The sequence below is a fragment of the Humulus lupulus genome, chromosome 8 (assembly GCF_963169125.1).
Source record: "Humulus lupulus chromosome 8, drHumLupu1.1, whole genome shotgun sequence".
In the NCBI taxonomy this organism is placed as follows: Eukaryota; Viridiplantae; Streptophyta; class Magnoliopsida; order Rosales; family Cannabaceae; genus Humulus; species Humulus lupulus.
The window spans coordinates 129,227,905-129,254,569 of NC_084800.1; the positions used below are offsets into that span (position 1 = coordinate 129,227,905).

The following is a 26,665-nucleotide window of genomic DNA, read 5'->3' on the forward strand; positions in this document are numbered from 1 at the left end:
TGAAGAACTTTCTTCGACTTTCCAGAAATCGGCCGTTCGCACACCTACGCTCGAAAGCACTTCCTAATCTCCATATAGGTAAGCTTCAGAACTTTGTGCCCTTCATTTTGCCGTGCATGCCGATTTAGGCTAGTTTTTTAGGTTCTGATATTGCTTTGTGTTCTTGGATAAAGATGCATGAAAATAGGGTATTTTTCGAGTGAGGCTAGATATGGTGGCGTATATTATCCATTTATAAGTTATGAATTAGTTTGATAGTCGAGATCATGAATTTAGGATGTAAAATCGAAGTAAAATTTTGATTTTTATGCTAGTTGAAAAACTGAGTTTTTCCCGCCCTTACTGAAGTTGAAAAAGCTTTTTCAGAAAAAAAATATTGAAAATTTTGTTTGCTTTCACTTTTTGATCTGTTTTTCAAACCGTTCGCATGAAAAATTTAGTTTTTTTTAAGAATGTTGCTGCATAAAAGTTGGACTTTTATGCACGAGCAGCGTTATTCTAACTGACTTTTTAAGGCTATTCTTCCTCACCTCCCCATTTTTCTGTCCACAGATTTTAATGCCAGATTTGTGGGGAGGTGAGAGGCCGATCGACAACGACCTTCTTGCGCAGCTGCTCGAGGGCGAAGAACAGCCAGCTGAGTGCGTCCACGAGATTCCTTTCTCTAGAATTTCTCCTGCCAGAACCCCACCAACTCCAATCAGAATGGGTCGTGTCAAGTCCACTGCCCAAAAGAAGAAAAAACCTGAACACCCTTCAAACTCTCCAGCCCGTCTTGATTCGCAGATTGGGATTCCCTCAACCAGTGGTCGAGAAAACATTGTTCCAGACCCCCACATATAAATTAGGGCCCGCCCTTGGCATTCAATTCTTCCTGATGTTGAGTGGTATCTTTCCCCACTTAGCCAAGTAACTCCCAGGATGCTGACCAACTACTTCAGAAAGTATGGCCTAACTGGGGTAACTCTCAAAATCCCTACTGCGGATCAGAGAGCAAATTTTCCTGGAGGAGTTTACAGGGCCTGGTTGAGGTACCACATAGAGGTTGGGGCTACCCTTCCTCTTCATCCATTCTTCCAGGGGGTGGCAAACTATTTTGGTGTCGCCCCCTTCCAAATTACACCCAACGGATATAGAATGCTTGCTGCACTCTATATCCTCTATAATCATAAAAAAATGGCCGGAGCCTACCCCCCACGAGGTCAATTATCTCTTTGACCTTAAATCCAACCCCCAACAGTCTGGTACGGGGTTCTTTCATTTTTGTCACCAGGAGACCACCCGAACCTTCCTGAGTGACACCACCCACATCTCCAACGTGGGGAAATACAGTCAGGAGTATTTCCTCACGCCTAACATGGTCGCGGATAACTTGGCCTTCGCTCGTGGAGGTAAATGCCTTTTTCCATTGGTCGTTGTTTTTACTTAGCAAATTTCCTTGCACTTTTCTGAAACATCTTGTGTTTTTCAGGCCCATGGTTACGACCAGACCCAACACCAGACATGGTGTTGAGGTCTGCCATGCTGTCCAGCATGACGGACATTGAGAAGAGTGTCAAGTCTCTAGTCACCAAGGCCAACTTGAGGTTAGCTGGCCTCCTGGCCCCTCACCAGGATGTGAGGGAACCTGCGGCAGTAAGTGCCACTTGTGAGGAAAATCATCCCGAGCAGCAACCACCAGCATCTCCTCCTCGACGAAGACCGACTGGGGTTACAATCAGGGAACCTACTGGCACTCCCCCAGCAGAAGGGTCTTCTGCCCCTCAAGGAAAGGGAAAACAAAAGGCAGCTGAGACTGTCGTAGATTTAGACGAATCCTCTGACGAAAACGGTATTGTTATTTCACTCTTAGATAACTTGCCAATTCCCTGTCATTTATTCGACGGGGACGAAAATTTTACATATGATCCAAACCTAGGGCCATACTTCTTCATGCCAGAGAGTGAGTGTATGACTAGTAGAGTCAATAGTGTAGCGATCAGTAGTAATAGCTCGGGTATTTGACTCTGTAATTTTCTATATTTCTTTTCTGATGTAACATGACTCGTCATCTACTTTTGGCTTACTGTCTGCATGTTTGATCTCTTTTGCAGAAATGGCCTCTGCAAACGTTTTCGACGTATATAGCACTCAGGAGGAGGAAGAGGTTCCCTTGGTCCGAAGGAGGAAATCGGCCAGGAAACACGACGGTGAGTCCAGCCAGGCGCCTTCGGCCAAGAAGAATTGAGGTACTGATCCCTCGAAGGATGGGCCCTCTAACCAAGCTACTGCCTAGCCTCCTGCTTCTGCAGAGAAGGAAATTCTGCCTCCTCCTGCTCCTGTTGCCCCGATTTCTTCTCCTCCGGCCCCTACTAACAAGACCCAACAAACTGAGGGGGTTCCCCCAGGGGCCAAACTATCAGGTCGTGCCCTAAGGTCTGCCAAGGATCGCCTTGCTCACATCCTTAAGCATGACCGCTGCAAGGAGGCGATGGCTGACGTGGAAACAATGGGGGTCGACCAGATTCTCAATAGAGCTCTCAACGAAGTGGCCAGTGTAAGTAATCCTTCTTCTCTTTTATTTTCATGGTCCTGATTTTCCCTTTTGAAGTCAGTAGAACTCTTATCCTTTGATTGCAGGCAATGCTGACCATGACGGCCGCTCGTGTCCGCGCGGATGCAAGCATCGAGCAGACCCGTGCCAGGGAGGTGAAGCTAACAGAGGAGCTTCAAGTCGCGGAGGCCAGGCACGCGGGGGAGCTGGAGGTGATAACCCAGCAGAAGGATTCCTTGGTTGCGGAGCTGGCGGAGAAGCAAGCCTCTCTGGAAAATGCCAGAAAATAGAGAGATGAATACCAAGAGGCCAGCCGAACCCACTGGTGCGAAGTCAAGAGGCTTCAGAAGGAGAATCTCGCGAAGGACAGGAGAATCGCTGTCCTCAAGAGCCAAGTGGAGTAGCTTAGGCTTACAAATGCCAAAGACCTGGAAAGGTACAAGAATGCAACACTTCAGTGTTTCTATGATTTCTGGAAACATAATCAGAGTGCCAACTTTGGCTACCTTCCAGAGGATGCCAGGACATCTGAGTTGGCTCGCTGTGCTGCTTGGTTGGCTGCTGAAGAAAGGGCAAGAGTTCCTGCCTCCCCAGAGATTTCGCTGGCCACGGGGATGGAAGGAGGGGAAGCTGCAGAAGACGCAATCGACCAGAATTCTCCCCAGGATCCTCCTGCTGCTTCTTAATCTGTTATTATGTTATTTCTTTTTTCTTTTCCTTACATGACCCACAGGTCATGATGTTAAGACAATTTTTACTTTTATATTGCTGCACGGACAGCTTTACCTTTTAATTTAACATTTACATCCGAGCAATACTGCTCGCAGTGTAAAAGGATTCCTTTGACATTATAATATTTCTGTTTAATTATAATATCTATTCGCATGACCGAACTTAGCATAGTACTTTGGTTTGATTTATCAAAACATAAATTTTGAAAAATACTCTAAGTACCGTAGCATGCTTTCACTTATTTTGTTCATGTGTTTACATACCTCTTGGTATGCTTTGCTTTCTATGTGCCTTATATGCCTTCCAAGTGAGTGAGGAGCTTTAGGTCCTTGGTCACTTGCCTTGACCACAACCTGTACGAACATTACTGCTCGGTATAAAATGCAAAACTTATAATACAACAAAACAACACACGTAATGAACAAAAACTTGTAAAAAATTAAATCTCGTATTTAAATGGACTAAACATGTCTTTACGAGTGATCTTTGAAAGATCTTACACTTATAAGCGATTAGTCGTATAACATGACTAACCTTTTTTCAAAACTTGTAAAAAGTAAAAATTAATACAAGCCAGTCCTTTAAGAAGGACTGTTTACTGATTATACTTGCGCAAGTGTTCTCCATTCCAATAGCGCGCAACAAGATCTCCATTTAAGCGTGCAAGTTTGTATGTGCCTGGATGAAAGACTTCTTCAATCTGGTAGGTCCTTCCCAGTTTGGTCCGAATACTCCAGCAGCTGGGTCATGGGTGTTTAAGAAAACTCTTCAAAGTACTAAATCTCCGACGTTGAACTTTCTCTCTTTTACTTTGGAGTTAAAATATCGAGCGACTTCTTGCTGGTATGCAGCTACTCGGATTTGGGTTTTTTCTCATTTCTCCTCAATCAAGTCTAGGGACTCCATCAGCAATTGGCTATTCTGGTCTTGGTCATATGTGATTCTTCTATGTGAGGGCGGATCTAACTCGACTGGCAACATAGCTTCATACCTGTATGCTAAGGAAAACATGGTATGACGTGTTGCTGTTCGATGAGAAGTTCTATACGACCAGAGTACTTCAGGCAGCTGTTCTGGCCATGCTCCTTTAGCTTCCTCGAGCCTTTTCTTCAGGGTATCCTTCAATGTCTTATTTACTACTTCGACTTGCCCATTTGCTTGTGGATGAGCAACTGAAGAAAAGCTCTTGATGATCCCATGTCTCTCGTAGAAGTTTGCGAATAGGTCACTATCAAATTGGGTGCCATTGTCTAAGACAATCTTTCTGGGTAATCCACATTAACAAACAATGTTCTTGATGACAAAGTCAAGCACTTTCTTTGTCGTTATGGTAGCGAGTGGCTCAGCTTCGGCCCATTTGGTGAAGTAGTCGACCGCCACCACTGCGTATTTCACCCCGCCTTTTCCTGTCGGCAAGGACCCGATTAAATCTATACCCCATACTGCGAAGGGCCATGGACTTTGCATCTGCTTTAACTCATTAGGAGCTGCCCATGGGATCTTGGAAAACCTTTGACACTTATCACATTTTCGCACAAACTCCATCGAGTCTTCGTTCATGGTCGCCCAGAAATAACCCTGCCTTAGAATCTTCTTCGATAAGCTCTGCCCCCCAGCGTGATCTCCACAGAAGCCTTCATGCACCTCCTTCATTAGCTCTTTAGCTTTTTCTGGTGTGACACACCTGAGCAGTGGCGTGGAGTGTCATCTTCGGTATAGAACACCATCGATCAGTATATACCTAGCAGCCTGTCTCTGAAGAGTCATGGCTTTGTTTCTATCTGCTGGTAGTACACCACACTTGAGGTACTCCAAGTATGGTGCCATCCATGTATCTTCTAACCGGACCTCCATATTGGTTTCATCTGCTCGGCTCGCGTAGCCGTTCAACTGGCACTATATTTAAAGTGTCAGCATCCTTCGCACTCGCGAGTTTGGCTAAGGCATCTGCGTTTGAATTATGATCTCGAGGTAATTGTTGGAGGGTATATTTCTCAAATTGTGCCAACAGATCTTTGGTTTTGTTTAGATAGGCTGCCATTTTCAGCCCTCGTGCTTGATACTCCCCTAAGACTTGATTCACTACCAGTTGTGAATCACTGTAAATATACAACACTTTTATGCTCATGTCTTTGGCCAACCTTAACCCAGCGAGTAGAGCTTCATACTCGGCTTCGTTGTTTGAAGCGGTGAAATCAAACCTAATTGCACAGTGAAATCGATGCCCTTCTGGCGTTATCAATATCACCCCTGCTCCTGCGTGAGATTCGTTGGACGATCCGTCAGTGAATAGCTTCCACGAAGGAGCTTCAACTTGAGTCTCAGGCGCACTAGGCTTTTCACTCTGTTCGCTGTCTGGGAGTTAAGTAAACTCGGCAATGAAATCAGCCAAGACTTGTCCTTTTACTGCTGCTCGCGGTGAGTATGTTATATCGAACTGTCCGAGTTCGACTGCCCATTTCAATAAATGACTAGCAACTTTCGACTTTTGTAGAACTTGTCGAAGGGGCTGCTCAGTCAGGATTGTGATTGGATGGGCTTGGAAGTAAGGACGTAACTTCCGCGAGGCCAAAATTAGGCAATAGGCTAATCTTTCAATGGGAGGATACCTCAATTCGGCCCCGACTAACCTCTTGCTCACATAATACACCACCTTTTGTACTCCTTCTTCTTCTCTTACTAGCATCGCACTAGCAGCATATTCGGTGATCGGCAGGTAAATGAACAAAGTTTCCCCATCTATAGGCTTTGATAAAACAGGAGGCTGCGCCGTGTGGGCTTTTAAGGATTGGAAAGCCTGTTCACAGTCTTCAGTCCACTCGAACTTCTTGTTGCCCCTAAGTATATTAAAGAAAGGGATGCATTTATCCGTCGATTTTGAAATGAATCTACTGAGTGCGGCAATCCTTCCAGTCAAACTTTGCACATCTTTGATCTTTATTGGCGATTTCATATCAATCAGGGCTTTGATCTTCTCAGGATTAGCTTCGATTCCCCTTGAATTGACAATGAACCCCAAGAATTTCCCTGATCCTACTCCGAAGGAACACTTGAGAGGATTTAGCTTCATTTGATATTTATTCAAAACATTGAAACACTCTTGTAAATCATTCACATGTCCTTCTGCCTTTTTTGACTTTACCAGCATGTCATCAACGTATACCTCCATGTTTACTCCGATCAACTCCTTAAACATGTGGTTAACTAGTCGCTGGTAAGTCACACCAGCGTTTTTCAATCTGAGGGGCATTACTTTGTAACAGTATAGCCTTGTATCGGTTCGAAAGCTAGTGTGATCCTCGTCAGGGGGATGCATGCTGATCTGATTGTATCCTGAGTATGCATCCATGAAAGAGAGGATCTCATGTCCTGCAGTTGCATCGACCAGCTGGTCGATCCTTGGGAGTGGGAAGCAATCCTTGGGGCAGGCTTTATTAAGGTCTGTGAAATCCACTCAGGTTCGCCATTTGCCATTAGGCTTGGGAACCAGTACTGGATTAGAGACCCATGATGGATAAAACGCCACCCTGATGAACCCATTCTCCTTTAGTTTTTCAACTTATTCTTTTAAGGCTTTCGATCTGTCTTTATTGAGCAGCCTTCTTTTCTGCTGCACGGGTGGAAAGCTTTTGTTGACGTTCAGGACATGGTTGATGACTGCAGGATCTATCCCAGCCATGTCTTTATGTGACCAAGCGAAAACTTCCTGGTTCTTCCTCAAAAATTCCACCAGTGCGTGCTTGGTTGTTGCTTCCAAATTTTTGCCGACCTTTACAACTCTGGTCGGAAACTCTTCATCAAACTGGACCTCCTCAAGGTTCTCAATAGGTCCAACATCTTCCTCAAAATCCCCAAAGCGAGGATCCAAGTCTCTATCCTCACTTTGGGAAGCACCCTATTTGGTGACTTCATCACCTGATTGGGCTTGTATATCAATGGCCATCTGCAACCTCTCTGGGGGAGCGCTCCTCGACATTCCCTTCTTGGCCTTAGTAATTGAGGCATTATAGCACTCTCTTGCTTCCCTCTGGTTTCCCAACACGCATCCTACCCCTGCGTCTGTTGGGAATTTCATGGCTAGGTGCCATATTGAGATGACAGCCCGAAGGTCAACCAGTATAGGTCTCCCAATTGCAGCATTTTAATTCGAAGGACAATCAACCACTATGAAAGTAGTGAGTAATGTCCTGGTAGTGGGCGTTGTACCTGCTATTACCAGAAGCCTGATTGACCCTGTTGGAGCGAGTCCCTCACCAGAGAAACCGTAAATTTTTTGGTTGTAGGGCTCCAAGTCCTTGACGGACAGCTTCATTCGTTCTAGTGAAGATTTATACAGGATGTTAACTAAACTTCCTATATCGACTAGCACTCTCTTCACCATCATGTTGGTAATTTGAACATCCACGACCAGCGGATCGGAATGTGGGAACCGAACATGCTGGGCGTTGCAATTAGAGAAGGTTATTTCATCGTCCTCTGACTGAGCCTTCTTTGATGCCCGGTCCTCCACAGTCATTATCTCGATGTCCTGGTCGTGGCGTAGGGTCCGAGCATATCGTTCCCTCGCCTTTTCGCTGTTTCCCGCAAGGTGCGGGCCTCCGCAGATGGTGAGTAAAGTATCAGCCACGGGGTCAGGCTGCAAAGGTGGCATGCGTTGGCGTGCAGGCGCCTGCTCGTTGCCACCTGGAGCCTCTCGTTGGGAAGCCCCCGAGTCCCGTACGTATCTCCTCAAGTGTCCTTGTCTAATAAGGAACTCGATTTCATCTTTCAGCTGGTTGCACTCGTTCGTATCGTGTCCGTAGTCGTTATGAAAACGACAGAACTTGGTGGTATCCCTTTTCGAAATATCCTTTCGAATGACAGTGGGTCTTTTGTAAGGAACACTAGAACTTGTGGCCTGATACACCTCTGCTCGAGACTTGACAATGGCAGTGTAGTTAGTGAACCGTGGCTCATAATGGTTGCCCTTAGCGCGCTTATTCTCGGAGGTAGAAGGTTTGTTGTGGGGTCTCTTCCCCCCATTTTTGATGTTACCATTCCCATTGCCTTTACCGTTGCCGTTGGGTTTTGACCCATTGGCGGCTTTGGCGGGGTCTTCAGTCCCCTTATCTTTGTTTGGGGTCTTTCCCTCGCTGGCAATGGCATCCTCGAGCTTGATGTATCGATCAGCTCGATCCAAGAATTCTTGGGTAGTTTTAACCCCATGCTTCCTGAGGCTACTCCAAAGAGGCGTACGACGCCTAACTCCTGCAATTAGGGCCATCATCTTGCCTTCGTCTCCCACTGTTTTGGCTCCAGCAGCTGCTCGCATAAAACGCTGGACGTAGTCTTTCAGTGGTTCTCCTTCTTGCTGGCGTATCTCAACCAGCTGGTTTGCCTCAGTTGGGTGCACACGACCCGCATAGAATTGTCCGTAAAACTCCTTTACGAACATCTCCCAAGATACAATACTTGCAGGAGGGAATTTACAAAACCATTCCTGTGCAGCATCAAAAAGTGTTGTAGGGAAGATCCTGCACCGAGCGTCTTCAGACACCTTCTGAATGTCCACCTGTATCTCAAACTTGTTGACATGAGATACCAGGTCACCATACCCGTCAATGTTTGGAAGTGTGGGCATTTTAAACTTGCTGGGAGTTTCTGCCACAACAATCCTTTGGACGAAAGGAGTGCCCCTTCTCCTGTCGTACTCGATGTGAGACGTTCTTCCCCCGACCAGCTGTTGCACTGCTTGGTTCAGGGCATCTATCTGGGCCAGAAGGGCTTCAGGAATCGCCGGGGACTCTGATGCCGGGGGAATGTACTCATCATGTCGTTCCCGGCGGTCATTGAGTATATCCCTTAAGTCTTCGTCTCTTCACTGTTGCTCGCTTGCTCCAAGCCGGTTAAAGACATTGTTTTGTCTGGGCTGCCCCCCAGCGTTACGTCTCACTTGTTGGTCTTCTCTAGGTGGTGGGCTTCTACCTCCACCTCTCTCTTCATTTCTTCGATCGGCATTCCCTCTGCTTGAGTCAGCCTCATTGTAGCCATGGCCATCTCTGAACCTCGATTGGCTATGGTGGGACCGACTGTCCCCTCGGTTGCCTCCTCGGGCTGGAACTTCCCGAGCATTAGGGGGAGGCCTGCGCTGGTCGGTAGGTCCCCGTGCATTATCATGCCGTGGGGGGCCCCTGACCGCAGAGCTTATCTCTGAGTTCCTTCTGTTGCCAGAAGGACGTTGTCCCCTGCTCGATGGGTGTGGCTCTTCACCCCCTTGGCGCCTAGGACTGCGGGGCTGCTGCCCGGCCCTATTCTGCCTTGGTTGTGGGGGATTGCCTTGACCAGCCTGGGATGGGGGTTGCATCTCAGGATCCCTAGGTGGGACATCATCCTGAGGCATTGGTGGTTGCTCCGGCCTTTGAGGGCTCGTTGGCTGGATCAGAGGGCTAGGAATGGGACCCCTTTGAGGTGGCCCATTCGAGGGTTGATCAGACTGCGAGGCAGGTGCAGCTTGATTCCTAGCCAATTGCAGGGCTGCTTCGAGGGCTGCCATGGCCTCCCTCTGACGACGGTCCATCTCCGCCTGCCTTTCACTCAACTCTTAGAGCTGACGCTCTATTTCTTGCTGCTGTCGCGCCATAGTCTCCGCATCACTTTCTTGACTGGCCCTCAGATTGCCCAATTTGTCCTGCAATACTCCCAGGGTATTTCTCAGCGTTTCGGAGTCCAGTTCTTCCTCATCAAATTCCAAGCGCGGCTCATTTTCAGCCATGTTCGGAGGAGGAAGTTGAGATGGTGCAGCGCCAGCTGTTTGCCCAGTCTTCTTTGTTGTTTTTGCCATTAGTGCTTCAACAACCTCGTCTCAAGCTCTCAATGAAAGCACAAGAATGTTGACCCTCGTTTTAGTCAACTAACATGGAGTCAAATGCTTGATGTGATGGAAGGTGTTGAAATAAATCTAATAGAAAGAACAATAAATGACACAACAAATTATAGTGGTTCGGCCCCACGAATTGGTAATGACCTACGTCCACTTAAGTTATTATTGATATTAATTTTCAGAGGAGTGATCAAAGAACTAGGGTTCTCTGAGTTTCACAAGCCTTAGAGGGATAAATAATACAATCGTAAGATAATAGCTCTAATTCTCTTGTAAAGTATAAACTTAAATCAGCCCAAAAGTCCTTTCCTTGAGCTATTTTCCTCTATTTATAGGCTCAAGGAGGATTACATCAATTAGTTACAGATATTCTTTCCTAAATAATCGAATAATCAGGGATCATGGGAGATAATCTCGGATATGATTACAATTGTACAATATTATCTCAGAAAATACGGAGTATACAACCAAGCTGGTCGTATATAAAATCCAAATATCATGTCAGGGGAATCTCACTGGTCGATGGTCGAACAGAACTTCTGTCAGGTGTCAGCCACGTGTTTAAAAATGTCTGTCACGTCATCAACGTCTGCTTTTTGGATAACAGCAGTCACAACAAAAGATTATATATTATATATTTAATATAATAATATTAAGCTTACATTTAATTAAATTTTATTTAAGTTATAAAATATATAATTTTATTATTTTTAAATAATTATCATTGTAAAATATTAAAAAAAAATCGTATTTTAATTTGTTTAATTATTTATTTATTTAATTTTATTTAAGTTTAAGTTATATTTACAATCAATTGTTAAATATAAGGATATTTTGTTAAATATAATAATATTTAGTTCAAGTTAAGTAAAAAAAAAAAAACGATTAAAATAAAAAATTTCTTTTATCTACCCACTTTTTTACATAGAAGAGATATTTTTAAAAAATTATCGGCATCTATCTGGTACCGATACCGAATTGATAAACACACTATCATTATCAAAGATGACCGATAAAATATTGTGCAACTTTTTTACATAAAAGAAAAGGATATATAGTACTAATTTAAATAATCAACTAAGCTAAATTTAAGCTTATTATAACAAAATTATATTGTACATATTATAAGCTATTATATGATCAACTGGTTATCAAGTTGTAGACCTTTTGACATTGATCCGATCTTAGAGTACAAGTAACTGGCATGCTCGATTGATTGATCCTTCTTGTTTAAGGACGAATTATATATTGTGCCTAATTATTATGGTTTAATTGTTATAAATAAATTAAATATGCAACATGACCATGACAACTTACTAAAGCTATACTTAATTATATAGCCCCAAGTCCTTAATACACAAAAGTCAATACTAATTTAATTATATATACATATTCTGTTCTCTTCTCTTCTCTTTGGAATGTGTTTTATTGTCTTATTGCGCAAGTAGTTTACTACAGTTAAAATAGAGGGAAAACCCCACTAGATAAGCGTAGAAGTACAATAATATTGGACTGATATCATAAGCTAGCAGATTTTCCAACAATATTTTCTGAGTCGACAAAATGGCCCTAGTGTGAGTGTATTGATATATGTAGGATTCCGGACTCATCATTATTAGGAAAATGCCATGCAATATTACGCATAATAATTTCTACCCATGTATGTACGTTTTGCTGACTCTTATATTATAACGACTTGTACTAAAATAAATTATATACACATGAATATGTCACCCTCACAGTGACCAGTGGGACAACCACCGCCCAGCTTAGAATTTCTAAGTACCCTTTTGAAATCTAAACATCCCAAAAAATAAAATGCAATATATATATATATAGAGCTGTAAATGTGGGCCGCCCGGCCCGGCCCGGCCCACATTTTTCGTGCCTCCGGTAAATTCGGGCCGGGCCCGGCCCATATTCAATTCGTGCCGTGCTCGTGCCGGCCCATTTTTGAAAGAGTAGGCCCAGCACGGCCCATGTCGTGCCGTGCTCGTGCTCGTGCCGGGCCCAAGTCGGGCCGGCCCACTTTCCTTATTCGGGCCGGCCCACTTTTTTTTTGCCAAAAAATGTGAGGATGGAGAATTGAACCCTCCACCTCCTCTTTCACCATCAATGGACTTACCACCAAACCAAATACATTTTTTTGTTTAAATTATAATTTTAGATATTTTTATAAACTTTTTAACAATATTTTACACAAAATTATATCAAAGATAATTATTAGAATTTTAATACCTCCTAATAAATGCTAAAAAATTATCTAACAAATCTTAAAATAAATTAATATAATTATAAAAATATAAACATTGAAAAAAATAAGACATATATTATCATTTTAATTTATTAATTATTGACAAATAAAAATTTATTATGATTATTAATGTCAAAATATCGGGTTTTTTATCGTGTCGTGCTTTCGGGCTAGTTTGTTCGTGCTTTCGTGTCGTGCCTTCGGGCTTGTCGTGCCGTGTCGTGCTAAGCCCGTTTCGTGCCGTGCCTGGCCCGAGCCCATATTTTTTCGTACCGTGCCTGGCTCAAGCCCATATTTTTTCGTGCCATGTCGTGCTCGTGCCTCCCGGGCTCGTGCCGGTTTCGTGCCGTGCTCAAAAGCCCGGCCCGTATTTACAGCTCTATATATATATATATATGGTGATAATTGTGCATTTAATGCGGAAAGAATTATAAGCATACAATCAATCAACTTGTACGGCATTCAGCGTGTCAAGTACTAATTCCAAATTAATACATTTTCTTCCCCGTAAGGTTCCCTATCTTTTTCACGTACATATATCAAAAATGTACTCGAAACACCGTGTAGAGACAACAAGTACTGACTTTAGAAGACTTTGGAGAGACAACAACTCTTAAAGCCAAGATAACATTACATTGAATATATGGCTTTACACGCCACTGTACGTATTATGCAAGACTTCAATGATATGTATAACTTAATATAATAGTCTTTTCATTTACAAAATAAAATAAAAACTCAGAATTAATTTATTGTAGTGTATGATCTGGAAGAGGAAATAAAAGAAAAGAACGTTTTTTTGTTTAATATTATTGTTGAAATATTGTACTAGTACAGCTATTTACTGTATATATATACATATACTATATATATAGCTAGCTAGTAAATGATGATCTGTTAATCAATAATGACATTTTGGTTACTGATTTATTACGTTATATAAACTGCATCTTTACAGTTTTCTTTTAAGCGTTTAGCTAGGATCATGTAATTATTATAGAACAATGATCACCGGCCGTGGTCCGTGGAATATATTATATATAATTATTGGAACCTTCTATATATATAGATTTATATGATTTTGGGAACAAATCTTTATAGTCTATGCTCACTTACCATGTAATTCAGTTATCCCATTTAATAAGTTAATATAGACTTTACTTGTAAAAGTTCGAAACCTTGATCTATAACGACATTCCTTGTAATTAAGCTGACAAAAAGATAAAGCAGATCAAAACTAATTAAACATATGTGGAAAATTACACATGCTTTTATTAGGTTATGAGGTGGTTTAGCTAATTCTAAACTTTCAACTAATCGTTTTAATATGTTGATTTCACATTGCTCCATTCTGAGTTTTTTTCTGCAATGATGATCATGTATCTATGCTATCTTATATATTTCAATATATATACATCTATTGGTGTTTTTCATTTTTAATATTTTATAACTTCAACATATATTGCAAGCCATGATTTTTCAAGTGATCATAATGAACTTATTGTATTATATTATGTAAGTAAATAATGAACAAATGTACAAATGTGATCAAATGCATACACATGAGTACAGCCTCGAAGGCCATACAACAAAACTTAAAAAACACATAAACGAAACAATAAATCCGCAGCGCCCTATATTAAAAAAAATAAATGAAAAGAAAAAGAAAGAGAGAAGTAAAAACTCTCTCCTCAGCCTCAGGCCCTATACGATTACTAACTAACTACATAAACTATAGATAATAGCATATAAATATATGTATATATATATGTATGTGATGAGCATAAACTATATATGTAGTATATGATTGTTTAAAAGAAACAATCAACCAAAGGAACTGATTTCCCAAGCTGAAGAATCTTGATGTCGTTTTCCAAAGGCGTGAGGTTCAAATCCAAACACAAAACCCTATTATTGGTCTTCTTCACAACCGCCGGCCGTACTTGCAAAGGAGCAATATCAAGAGGCGGTGGCACCACCACGGCCGAAGCATGGGGCTCGGTCAAGATGGCTCTATGGCGCCTCATGTGACCTCCTAAGGCCTGCCCTATGGCGAACTCAAGCCCACATATGGTGCACTCATGGGTCTTGGGCTTGGTTGGGGAACCTGACTGGGAATTATCAGAGCTGTTACCACCTTCTCCGGTCATTATCCGTGGTTTCTTGTGACTCGCTCGGTGGCCGCCGAGGGCTTGGAACGACGGAAACTGCCGGTTACAGGTCTTGCACTCGAAAACCCGGTTTGGTGACGGGGATGGAGATGGCGATAATGACAGGTTTGAAGATGAATTAGAGTACTCGAACTGATGATGAAGATGGCGATGATGATGATTATGACTAGTAGTGATAACTGATCCTCCACGAGAGAGGAACATCAGACAGTTGGCCATGGTTAGGTTTTCAAGCTCTCTGTCTGTAATGGATCTCTTCATGATGAATTCTTTGGTGGTTGAGGAAAGACAAAATTGGGTTTAGAATAAAAAGGTATGTTTGGATGGTTTCAATGTGTGAAACTGGATATGGTTTTTTAAAAAGAATATATTGAAGGATTTATTGAACGTTTGGTGGTATGGCAATGTTTGATATATATAGGCAAGGGCAGAAGTAAGTTTGTTTAGTCAAAATATGACTTTGTCATGGTTGACTTTTTAGAATATTTTACCTTTCTTTTTTATAAATATAAATAAGATGATATTATTGAATTTGGGAAATCAAATATGAGGTTTTTGCCTTTTATTGATTGTTGGTTTAATTGTTTATTGTTATATATATATATATATATATATATATATATATAAAGATCTAATTAACTCATAGGAATCACATTCACGTAAGCATGACTTACTCAGTGGGTGAGCCAAGAAGTTAAAAGCAGATCGAGTTATCTAGAAGATTCACACGATTCATATTAGTATTTTAAAATTTGGACTAGTTTGGTCTAAAGACTCTAAACTTGCTTGTTAATATGTTTTGTTGGTGTAAAAACACGAAGCTACCACCTCATGAGGCGCAGAAGAAAAGTATACCATAGGACTTGTATACATCTAGGACTATTCTATATAAGTAACACAATACACTACACTACACATTTTAAAGAAGAAATTTCTTTACCAATTTGATATGTACTTGAAATAATGTGAGACTTCTTTATATTATTATTATTATAACAAATCACTACTATATATTAATATAGTATTTATACCAAATATATATTCAACTGAGCATGGATCGAACTTTCCATGTGAAAGTAGTAAATGTACATATAACTTTTCAATGGCATGTGGCATATTAATCAAATTAAATATGTGAGTTCTATTTATAGCAGTAAAACCCATAATCAAACAGTGGGTCACGCATGTTGTTTACTTTTTTAGGCCAAATCAAAAGTGTTCATAATAATAAGGGTCCTTGGCAAAATGGCCTTTTTTTGTAGTGCAATTTGCAATTTGGCTTAGTTTTAAAAGTTTTTAGCTAAATGGTCTCTTTTATTAATGAATTTTTTGTATTACCCATTTTACCTTTAAAATAAAATAATAATAAATTAAAATAAAAACTCTAATAACTATCATCTTCTTCCTCTCACCCATCCACCCACACTCATCCATAACCACCCACTATCATCCCCAGCCGCCACCACCACCGGCGACCACTGCCTCCTACCGCCGGCGAACACTGCTCATCACTGGATGCTGTCATTTCTCCACAAATCCAGCCACCACTCATTTGAAATGTTGGTTTATAAATGTTTTTTTATATATATAAAATATGAGATTTTTGATATTTTTTTTGTAGATTTAAAATACAAAATGATTGTTTTAGTATATTGAAAGTATAAGTAAGGATTCAGGTTTATTTCTGGGGTTTTATGGAGCTTAAAGCTTGAAAATCTGAAAAAATTAATTGTGGTTTCGGTTATTTTTGAGATAGAGAAATCCAGAATTTTTTGACAGTTTGTCTAATTTTTCAACAAGGAGTCTAATATTTTAGACCAGTTGTCTAAATTTCAGACTAGTAGTCGTATTTTTTTGACCACCTGTCTAAATTTTAGACCATCTGTCAAATTTAGACAGGTAGTCTAATTTTTAGACAGATCGTCATATATTTTCAACCTCCTGTCGAATTTTTAGACAGGTTGTCGAATTATCAGACAAGTTGTCTAATTTTCAGACAGGTTGTCGAATTTCTACATTTTCAACTTGATTTTCATTTTTTTATATAACTTTTTAATCAAAGTAATACAAATAATTTATATTTGTTTATTGTATTTTTTTTTCAGATGTCATTAAAAAATATTGTAATATTATGTGATGGAATGTGGAAAAAGAATGAGGACTCGTGGAAATGGATTTCAAATGGCTCACGAACAAGATCAAGTTTGGTACAAACTAACCTAACTTACGAGGAGTTAGTTGAACATATTTATGGAGTTACAGAAATTGATCGCAACCTCTTCGATATAGAATTAATTTACAAGATAACGACAATGGTGGAGATTGAACCAATTGCAATAAAAAATAGTAGAGACATTGTTAGTTTCTTTACATGGCAAGAGCGTGATTTGGTTCCAATATGTGTGGGTTTGATCAAAAAGATGGAAAATGTGCTCATTAAGGATAAACTAACATTGATTCTACTACAAATGTTAATTAAGATCCAATAACCTACATGAGAAAGTGTTGTTCTTATACTATAAACATAATCATCATAATAGTACCTCAATAGATTATCTACTACTCAATCCTTGATCATCATAGTAGTTTGATTGAAATATGTACCACTCAATCTGTAATCATCATAATCTCATAAAGATTAAGTTTTGTTTAACTTTATAAAATGTTAATTGAGATATATGTTCTTTTATTGTGTTATTGGAGCCTTTTTAGACATTTCAAACATTTTAGACAACCTGTCGAAATTTGAGACTAGCTGTCGAAAGTTTTAGACAGTCAGTCAAAATTTTAGACTAGCTGTCAAAATTTTTAGACAAGCAGTCGAAATTTTTAGACATGTAGACGAAATTTTAGACTAGCTGTCGAAAGTTTTAGACAGGCCGTTAAAATTTGAGACTAGCTGTCGAAATGTTTAGACAAGCAGTCGAAATTTCAAACTAGTTGTTGAAAGTTTTAGACAGGCAGTCGAAATTTTAGACTAGTTGTCGAAAGTTTTAGACAGACCGTCAAAATTTGAGACTAGCTGTCGAAAGTTTTAGACAGGCTGTCGAAATATAACACAAAGAGGTCTGAAACAGAAACATCCAACACAAGTAGTCTATAACAGTTTGTGGTATACCAAAACAGTTTTATACATAAACAAAATACCATTCCATTGCATTTGCTAATAAATATCCAATACAAGTCATACTATAAGAGTTTGATACATGAACATTGGCATACTACAAGGAGAAGATGGCTGTCTTGTAGAACAATTTTGAAAGTAGTTTATTGGATCTTAATTAACATTTGTAGTAGAATCAATATTAGTAGCAAATTTATCCTTAATGAGCACATTTTCCATCTTCTTGATCAAACTCACACATAATGGAACCAAATCACGCTCTTGCCATGTAAAGAAACTAACAATGTCTCTACTATTTTTTTATTGCAATTGGTTCAATCTCCACCATTGTCGTTATCCTGTAAGTTAATTCTATATCGAAGAGGTTGCGATCGATTTCTGTAACTTCGTAAATATGTTCAACTAACTCCTCATAAGTTAGGTTAGTTTGTACCAAACTTGATCTTTATCGTGAGCCATTTGAAATCCATTTCCATGAGTCCTCATTCTTTTTCCACATTCCATCACATAATATTACAATATTTTTTAATGACATCTGAAAAAAAAAATTAATACAATAAACAAATATAAATTATTGGTATTACTTTGATTAAAAATTTATATAAAAAAAATGAAAATCAAGTTGAAAATGTAGAAATTCAACAACCTGTCTGAAAATTAGACAATTTGTCTGATAATTCGACAACCCGTCTAAAAATTCGACAGGTGGTTGAAAATATATGACGATCTGTCTAAAAATTAGACTACCTGTCTAAATTTGACAGATGGTCTAAAATTTAGACAGGTGGTCTAAAATTTAGAGAGGTGGTCAAAAAAATACGACTACTGGTCTGAAATTTAGACAATTGGTCTAAAATATTAGACTCCTTGTCGAAAAATTAGACAAGCTATCAAAAAATTCTGGATTTCTCTATCTCAAAAACAGCTGAAACAACCGTTATTTTTTTTTCCAGATTTTCAAGCTTTAACCTCCCTAAAACCCCAAAAATAAACCTAAATCCTTACTTATACTTTCAATTACTAAAATAATCATTTTGCATTTTAAATCTACAAAAACAATATAAAAAATCTCATCATTCATATATAAGAAAAAAACCTTTATAAACCAACCTTTTGAATGAGTGGTGGTTGGATTTGTGGAGAAATGACAGCATCCGGTGATGAGCAGTGTTAGCCGGCGGTAGGGGCAGTGGTCGCCGGTGGTGGTGGTGGCGGGGGATGATAGTGGGTGGTTGTGGATGGGTGTGGGTGGATGGGTGAGATGAAGAAGATGATAGTTATTAGAGTTTTTATTTTAATTTATTATTATTTTATTTTAAGGGTAAGATGGGTAATACCAAAAATTCATTAATAAAAGAGGCCATTTAACTAGAATATTTTGAAAGTAGGTTATTGTGCAAAATGCACTATAAAATGGTTTATTTCCACCAATTTCTCTAATAATAATAATAATGAAAATTAATAAATTGGTCCCTGTGTTTTAAAAACTTACTCAATTGGACTATGTATCAAAATAATATTCTGAACCCGATTTCTATCAAAATAATTTAAAATATAACATTTTCTTATCTACTCCTCAACCATTTTCTGCGATTTTTTGAACTTAGCGCATTTCCGAGTACCCAATAATTAATCTTATATTTGAAATTACTTGCACCAAAACCGAGTATTAGAGCACTATTTTAATCCATTTTATAAAATACACGATCGTAATTTAACTAAACATAGAATTCAATCGAGTAATTTTTTAAAAGCCAATTTAGTATTTTCCCAAATAATATATAATAACAATAATATTATATAACTACTCTTTGAAAGCATAATAAGTAGTTTCTTCTCTTTTTTCTTTCGCTAAAAGCTAATGGTTTAGTCTTTACAAAACAATATTAATTAATGAATAGTCGCCCAGCGCCCATTAATATCACTAAGAGCTAGACATAGCTATAATATGTTCTAGTCTAACTATATTTAGCTTATCACAACCAATTGATAATACTCTAATTACCAATTATATATAATATATAGTAGTTATCAATAAATTAAGAGATTAGTTTGTCCAAAAAAATAAATAAATTAATAGATTATACTATTCTATTATTTTCTTGTTTGATTTAGTACTAACACTACAAGAAACAAGGTTTTTGCCGGCGCATTTAGTGAATTGCGTCGGCAAAAGTCTATCAGATTTAAAAAAAAAATACCGTAGACTTTTGCCAGCGCATTTCACTTGACGCGCCGGCAAAAATCAACGTGCATTTTTGAAATTTTGCACATTTTCAACAAAGTAGTTGGCTAAACTTTTGCCGGCGCGTTTCGTTGCGCCGGCAAAAGTCTATTTTGCGTCGGTAAAAGCTGGACTAAGTAAAACGACACTGTTTTGTCCTAGGGTTTATTAAAGACTTTTGCCGGCGCATTTTTAGACTTTTGCCAACGCAACGAAACACGCCGGCAAAAGTCATAGCGATATTACAACAGGCGTGAGCCCTTCTTCCCCATTTTTTTTCTTCCTTTTTTTTTCTCTCTTTCTTCTTCTCTTCTCAATCCTCCACCACACTCCAGCCGCACCCCCACCAGCTGCACCCCGACGGCACCCCACCCCGACGGCCACCCCACGCCACCCGAGCCCACCCACCCCGACGACCACCCCATCCCAACCGAGCCCACCCACCCCGTCGGCCACCCCACCCGAGCCCCTCTCCGGCGCCACCGCGAGCCACCACTGCCGCCCCCTCCTATTCCAAGTTTCCCACTGTAAGTATTTTAATATACTTTTGTATTTTATTTAATTTTATTTATGTATTAATTTTTTTTTTGTTTCTATGGAGTCCCTGAACCATTGCCGGAACAGTCCGAGCGGAACCACTGCCGGAGCGGAGCCACTTCACCCACTGTAATATTTTTATTTTTGCATGTTAATATTTATTATATTGTATTTTGTGATATATGTATTTTAGTTAAAGTATGAATTTAAAAAAAATCGATTAATAATGTATGTTTATATTTTTTAATTGTTTTATATTAAATGTGATATGTTTGTAAATATGTATTTAATAATTTTTTTTGTATTAATAAAAAAATTAGTTTTGGTATATGTTTTTTTGTGGTTAAATATTTGTATATATGTAAATTGATGTATTTGTTAATGTATATATATGTTTTGTATGATCTGGGAATATTCTGGTTATATATGTGTTTAATTTGTAGGTTTTTAAATTTTTGGGATAGTTTGAAATATAGTCGTTATGCTGCTCAAATTTTGTTATAGTTAGTAAAATTAATAAAAGTTTAATAATTAATTAAATAAAAAATTAAGTATAATTAAAAAATACATCAAAAAATTAATTTTTAACTATAATTCAAATAAAATAAAATTACCAATCATAATAATTAATAATTAATTTTAACATTAATATTAGATGTTTTGTAATTGAAAAAAGTTAAAAATATAAGTGATTTAATAAAATATAATTAAGTAAAATATAAATATAATAAAATTGTTATTAATTAAGTAAATAATCCAATACAAATTGAGGAATTTAATAAAAAATTACAAAATGCAATTAATGTATAATTAATTTAATTTTAAAATAAAAGTAATAAATAAGTAAATGATTTAAAAAATTGTAATAATTAATAATTAGCTACATTTTTTTTGGTCAATATAAATAATTATTTTTGCCAGAGATAAGATATTATTATCAGTTAGTGATAATTAGGGAGACAAACAGTCATGAAATATTTTGACTATCATTTCCCTCATTTTTAGACAATTATTAATATTTTCTTAATTATTTCGCTTAAAGATGGCGAGCGACAGAAGCTGGATGAGTGAGAGGAATCGTTGGTCTCTGAAGTGCAGAAATGGTGTTAAGGAGTTCTTCGATATCGCTAAAAATCAGTTGAACAATCGGGGTTTGGTTCGCTGTCCGTGCAAGAAATGTGGGAATGTTAAGTTCCAGCCTATAAATACAATTTCGATGCATTTATTCAACAATGGCATCATACAGTCCTACAAAGTGTGGCATTACCATGGAGAGGTGCTGCCATCGCCACCAGCTGTGGTACAAGATCATGATAGAGATGAGATAGCGGATATCCTGGAGGATGTTAACGCTGAAGATGACGTTCCCACTGGAAACTATAATGATCCTCCCCAAGATGATCCTCAACATCGCGACAAGTATGACAATTTATTTAAGGAGATGTCAAGTGAACTGTACTCGGGTTGCCAAAAGTATTTTGCATTAAACTTCTTGGTGAAGTTGATGCATCTGAAAGTTATTAACAAGTGCAGCAATCATTACTTTGATGGTTTGCTGGAATTGTTCGTCGACGCTATGCCTGACGGAACAATTTTACCTAAGTCTAACTATGAGGCAAAGGCAAAGTTGCGGAGTATTGGATTGGGATATGAGTCCATCGATGCTTGCAAGCATGACTGTGCACTGTTTTGGAAGGAGAATGTGAATTTGGAATTCTGTCCGGTTTGTGGTGAGTGTCGCTGGCAAGATAATCGTGGGAACGAGAAGAAAGTGGCCCATAAGGTCATGCTGTACTTTCCGTTGACGCAGAGATTGAAAAGGCTGTACAGTTCCAGATATACTGCAGAGGATATGAGATGGCACTATTCTAAAAGGCCAAAGGAAGATGGTGTGATGAGGCACCCCGCTGACAGTAAGGCATGGAAGCACCTTGATGAGTTGTACCCATCTTTCGCAGCCGAACCTCGAAATGTTAGGCTTGGGCTAGCTACAGATGGTTTCAATCCTTTTGGGAACATGAGCAACTCTTACAGCATATGGCCTGTGATACTTGTCCCATACAACTTACCACCGTGGAAGTACATGAAACCACAGTCATTAATGTTGTCTATTCTAATTCCAGGTCCTTCTTCACCTGGAAAAGATATCAATGTCTATATGAGACCTTTGCTTGACGAGTTGAAGGAGTTATGGGTGAATGGTGTCGAGACACGAGATGCATACAATAGTACCTTGTTCAATATGTGTGCAATAATCTTGTGGACCATTAACGACTACCCAGCTTATGCTATGATGTCTGGGTGGAGCACAAAAGGGTACAAGGCATGCCCCACATGCAATGAAGAAAATCCCTTTGTAGGGATTACAAGTAAAATTGCATACATTGGCCATAGGAGGTTTCTTGATATGGATCATGAATGAAGGAGCAAACGAGCACTATTCGACGGTAACAAGGAACTCAGGCCACCACCGAAAGATTACTCCGGTGATGATGTGTTGAAGCAATTAGAGAATTTTCAGATTAGATATCCTGGGAAACACAAAGAATTTGGTGGTGTGAAACGCAAAAGGGCTCCGATTGAACTTAATTGGTCGAAGAAGAGCATATTTTTTGAGCTTGATTATTGGAAGGAATTATTGCTGAGGCATAACTTGGACGTAATGCACATTGAGAAGAATTTTTGCAACAGTGTCTTGGGAACTTTGTTGAACTTAGAGGGACAATCTAAAGACACTAACAAGGCAAGAATTGATCTAGCAGACATGAAAATTAGGGAAAAACTCCACCTCGGCAAAGAGGGAAACAAGTGGAAGAAACCGCATGCCAGTTACACCCTCAGTGTCCCGGAGCATCGAGTTTTCTGTGAATTTGTGAAGTCAGTTGAATTCCCGGACGGTTTTGCTGCAAACCTTTCGAATAATGTCAATGTCAATGATGGTAAGATAACTGGGCTGAAATCACACGATTACCACGTGTTGTTTCAGCAGTTGTTGCCCGCCGCAATTATGTCATTTTTGGTTCCTGAAGTTTGGAAGCCAATTATTGAGTTGTGCGGTTTTTTCAAAAAACTTTGTTCACGGACTTTGAATGTTAAAGACCTTGAGAAGATGGAGACAGACATTATCACCATTTTATGCAAGTTGGAAATGATATTTCCTCCAGCATTTTTCGACATTATGGTGCATTTGGTTTTGCATCTTCCGAAAGAGGCAATTCTTGGCGGTCCCATGCACTTTAGGTGGATGTATCCCATTGAACGTTCGATGGTGGTTTATAAATAGTATGTAAGAAATTGTGCACGTCCGGAAGGTTCAATTGTAGAAGCTTACGTGGTCAATGATGCCTTAACCTTTTGCTCAATGTACCTCCGGGGGGTTGAGACTCGATTCAATCGACCTGAGAGGAATGACGATCGCGTTGAATCCCAACCAAATCGGGAATATTCTATTTATAAGGCTGTTGGTCATCCATTTGGTAAGAAATCAAGTATGCTCCTCAATCCGCGGTTAAAGCAAAAGGTTGAGTGGTATATCTTGAACAATTGTGCTGAAATTAAGGAGTACCTTAGGTGTGTTTTCTAGTCTTTTTTCAATAAATTTGTTTGGTTTATATACCGAGTAAAGACAAAAATCATAACATTGTTGTCCATTTGTAGTGAGCATATGGATGAATTAAGAAGACGGGGGGGCCTCGAATCTTGAAGTTCAACAAGAAGTTGATTTTCCTCAGTGGTTCAAAGAAAGAGTATGTATATTAGTCAATTCTTTTCTGAAACCCCACTTAATCAATCCAAAACTAACTTTCAATGTTAATGTTGATAGGTAGCGGTTTGCATGAGTCAACACCTACTGAAGTGAATAATGAATTGTATGCTCTCGCAAACAAATCAAGCGGCGCCGTGTTCTCATATCCAGGGATGATAGTGAATGGTGTGAAATTTGTGATTCATGGTCGTGATATGAAGCTTAAAACACAAAATTGCGGTGTAATTGTGCCAAGTGAGGAAGGAGTGAACTACTATGGAGTTCTGGAAGAAGTAATTGAATTATCCTACTTAATGGGTTACAGTGTTGTCCTATTCAAGTGTAGATGGTTCAATACAAGTAGAATTAAAGTGGAATCCAATTTTACGAGCGTATATGTGAAGGAAGAATGTTATAAAGATGATCCTTTCGTTCTCGCATCTCAAGTGAAGTTGGTGTATTATCTTCGAGATGTGAAAAATGGGGATTATTGGAGGCTCGTTAATGAATACATTTCGAGGAATGTATGAGATTTCTCAAATTCCGATGTTGATGATACTGAGAGCACAAATGATATACCAATATTACAAGAAGTTAAATCTTCTTCATTTTAGTTATGGGTAGAACTTCCAATTTTTGATAATCTTCAGTATGATTGGGTTGATGTCCATGCCACTGAAGTGTACAACGTCGATGATTTGGTTGGCGAAGGTTCAGATGAATTTGTTGTCGATGATGAAGTTGAATTTGAAGACGACACGTTGGCCGAGTATGAAGACGATGAGGATGACGACAATGTTCTAGTCGATAGTGATAGTGATAGTGATGTTTGTAATGATGTTGTAGTTAGTGATGATGAGGACAATGATATGTAATTTAAACAAGTATATGTAACTTTTTATTTAATTCAATGAAAACTTTATTTATTATCATTAATTAATGATAGTATCAAATATAGGTACACATGCACCTATTGGATGCCTTGGGGATAATCAATGTATTCATGTACTGGTTCTCATTTTTTCAAGATATTTGATTAAATATCTTTAAGAAATGAGAATTACTACATGACTGCTTACTATATCCAAGGGATCCACTAGGTCGGAATAAGGTAGGTTGGGAAAGATAATAAGTAATAAAATGTTAATTTTATAACAAAAAACAATAGTGATGCACCTAGTGGATGCCTTGGGGATAGCCAATGTATTCATGTACTGCTCCTCATTTTTTCAAGATGTTTGAGAAATATTTTGAAAAAATGAGGAGAACTACATGACTGCTTACTATCTCCAAGGGATCCACTAGGTCGGAATAGGGTAGGTTTGGAAATACCATAAGTAATAAAATGTTAATTATATATATATATATAAAGTAATAGACATGCACCTAGTGGATGCCTTGGGGATAGCCAATGCATTCATGTACTATTCCTCATTTTTTCAAGATGTTTGAGAAACATCTTGAAAAAATGTGGAAAAGTACATGACTGCTTACTATCTCCAAGGGATCCACTAGGTTGGAATAGGGTAGGTTGGGAAAGACCATAATGAATAAAATGTTAATTTTATAACAAAAAACAATAGACATACATAATTTGAATTAGTTAATTAATGAATATTTTAATGTAGAATGGCCGAACCAAGTAATGATACATGTGGTGGCTCCAAGAGGGGCAGGGTAGCTTATTACGGTGCCAATATCGAGAAGAAGCTGGCCACCAAAAAAGTTTGTCATTTGAAAGTAGAGTTTGATGCACAAACTGGAAAAGCTATTCAAATGTACGGCAAGTGGTTCAACAATTCCATGGCTCGTTATTTGCGTAACACCGTACCCCCAACTACACTAGCTTGGGAACAAGTAAAACCAGCTGATATCCAAGTTATCGAAATAGGCTATCTGTAAGTATTTTTTAAACCTTTAATAACTCACTATTAAATATTTTGTCTATCTTCATAATATTTTAACAAATTCCAAATTTAATTGTGATTTTAGGACAAATTCATTTATCAATAAGACAATCCAGTAATCAACGATGCCATGGTAAGACAAATGCAAAAACATCTGACTGATTGGCACCACACGATGAAGAAACACTGGGTAGAGGTTGGAGGAGAGGTGGACAACGAGAGAGCGAAGTCAAAACCTTTTGGGTCGATTACTTCTTCTGATTGGGCAATTCTATGCGATTTTTGGGCTTCTGATTCTCAGCAGGTATGCCGTAGGTTCTACATTAATTTTTAATTATAAAATTACAATCTAGATTAATGAGTACTATTTTCTGTTTGAAGCGTATATCGAAGAAAAATAAAGAAGCTCGAGCAAAAATGATCATACCAGGAGGACATGGTTCCAAATCCATCGTTGCCCATGCTTATGATCACGTAAATTATAATAACCTATATCCTTATATTTACGAAAATATTATAAAGGTCACAATGTTTAAGTAATTTGCTTTTTTAGATGGACCCATCTACTGGCGAGCTCCC

The 26,665-nt window shown here is 38.8% G+C and overlaps 1 protein-coding gene across 1 annotated transcript; it reads right to left on the reverse strand.

Moving 5' to 3' along the window:
- Positions 1–13,853: 13,853 nt before the first annotated feature.
- LOC133798449 (zinc finger protein ZAT11) lies at positions 13,854–15,038 on the reverse strand. Its single transcript, XM_062236728.1, has one exon. The coding sequence runs from the start codon at positions 14,808–14,810 to the stop codon at positions 14,190–14,192; it is 621 nt and encodes a 206-aa protein (XP_062092712.1). The 5' UTR covers positions 14,811–15,038; the 3' UTR covers positions 13,854–14,189.
- Positions 15,039–26,665: the final 11,627 nt, after the last annotated feature.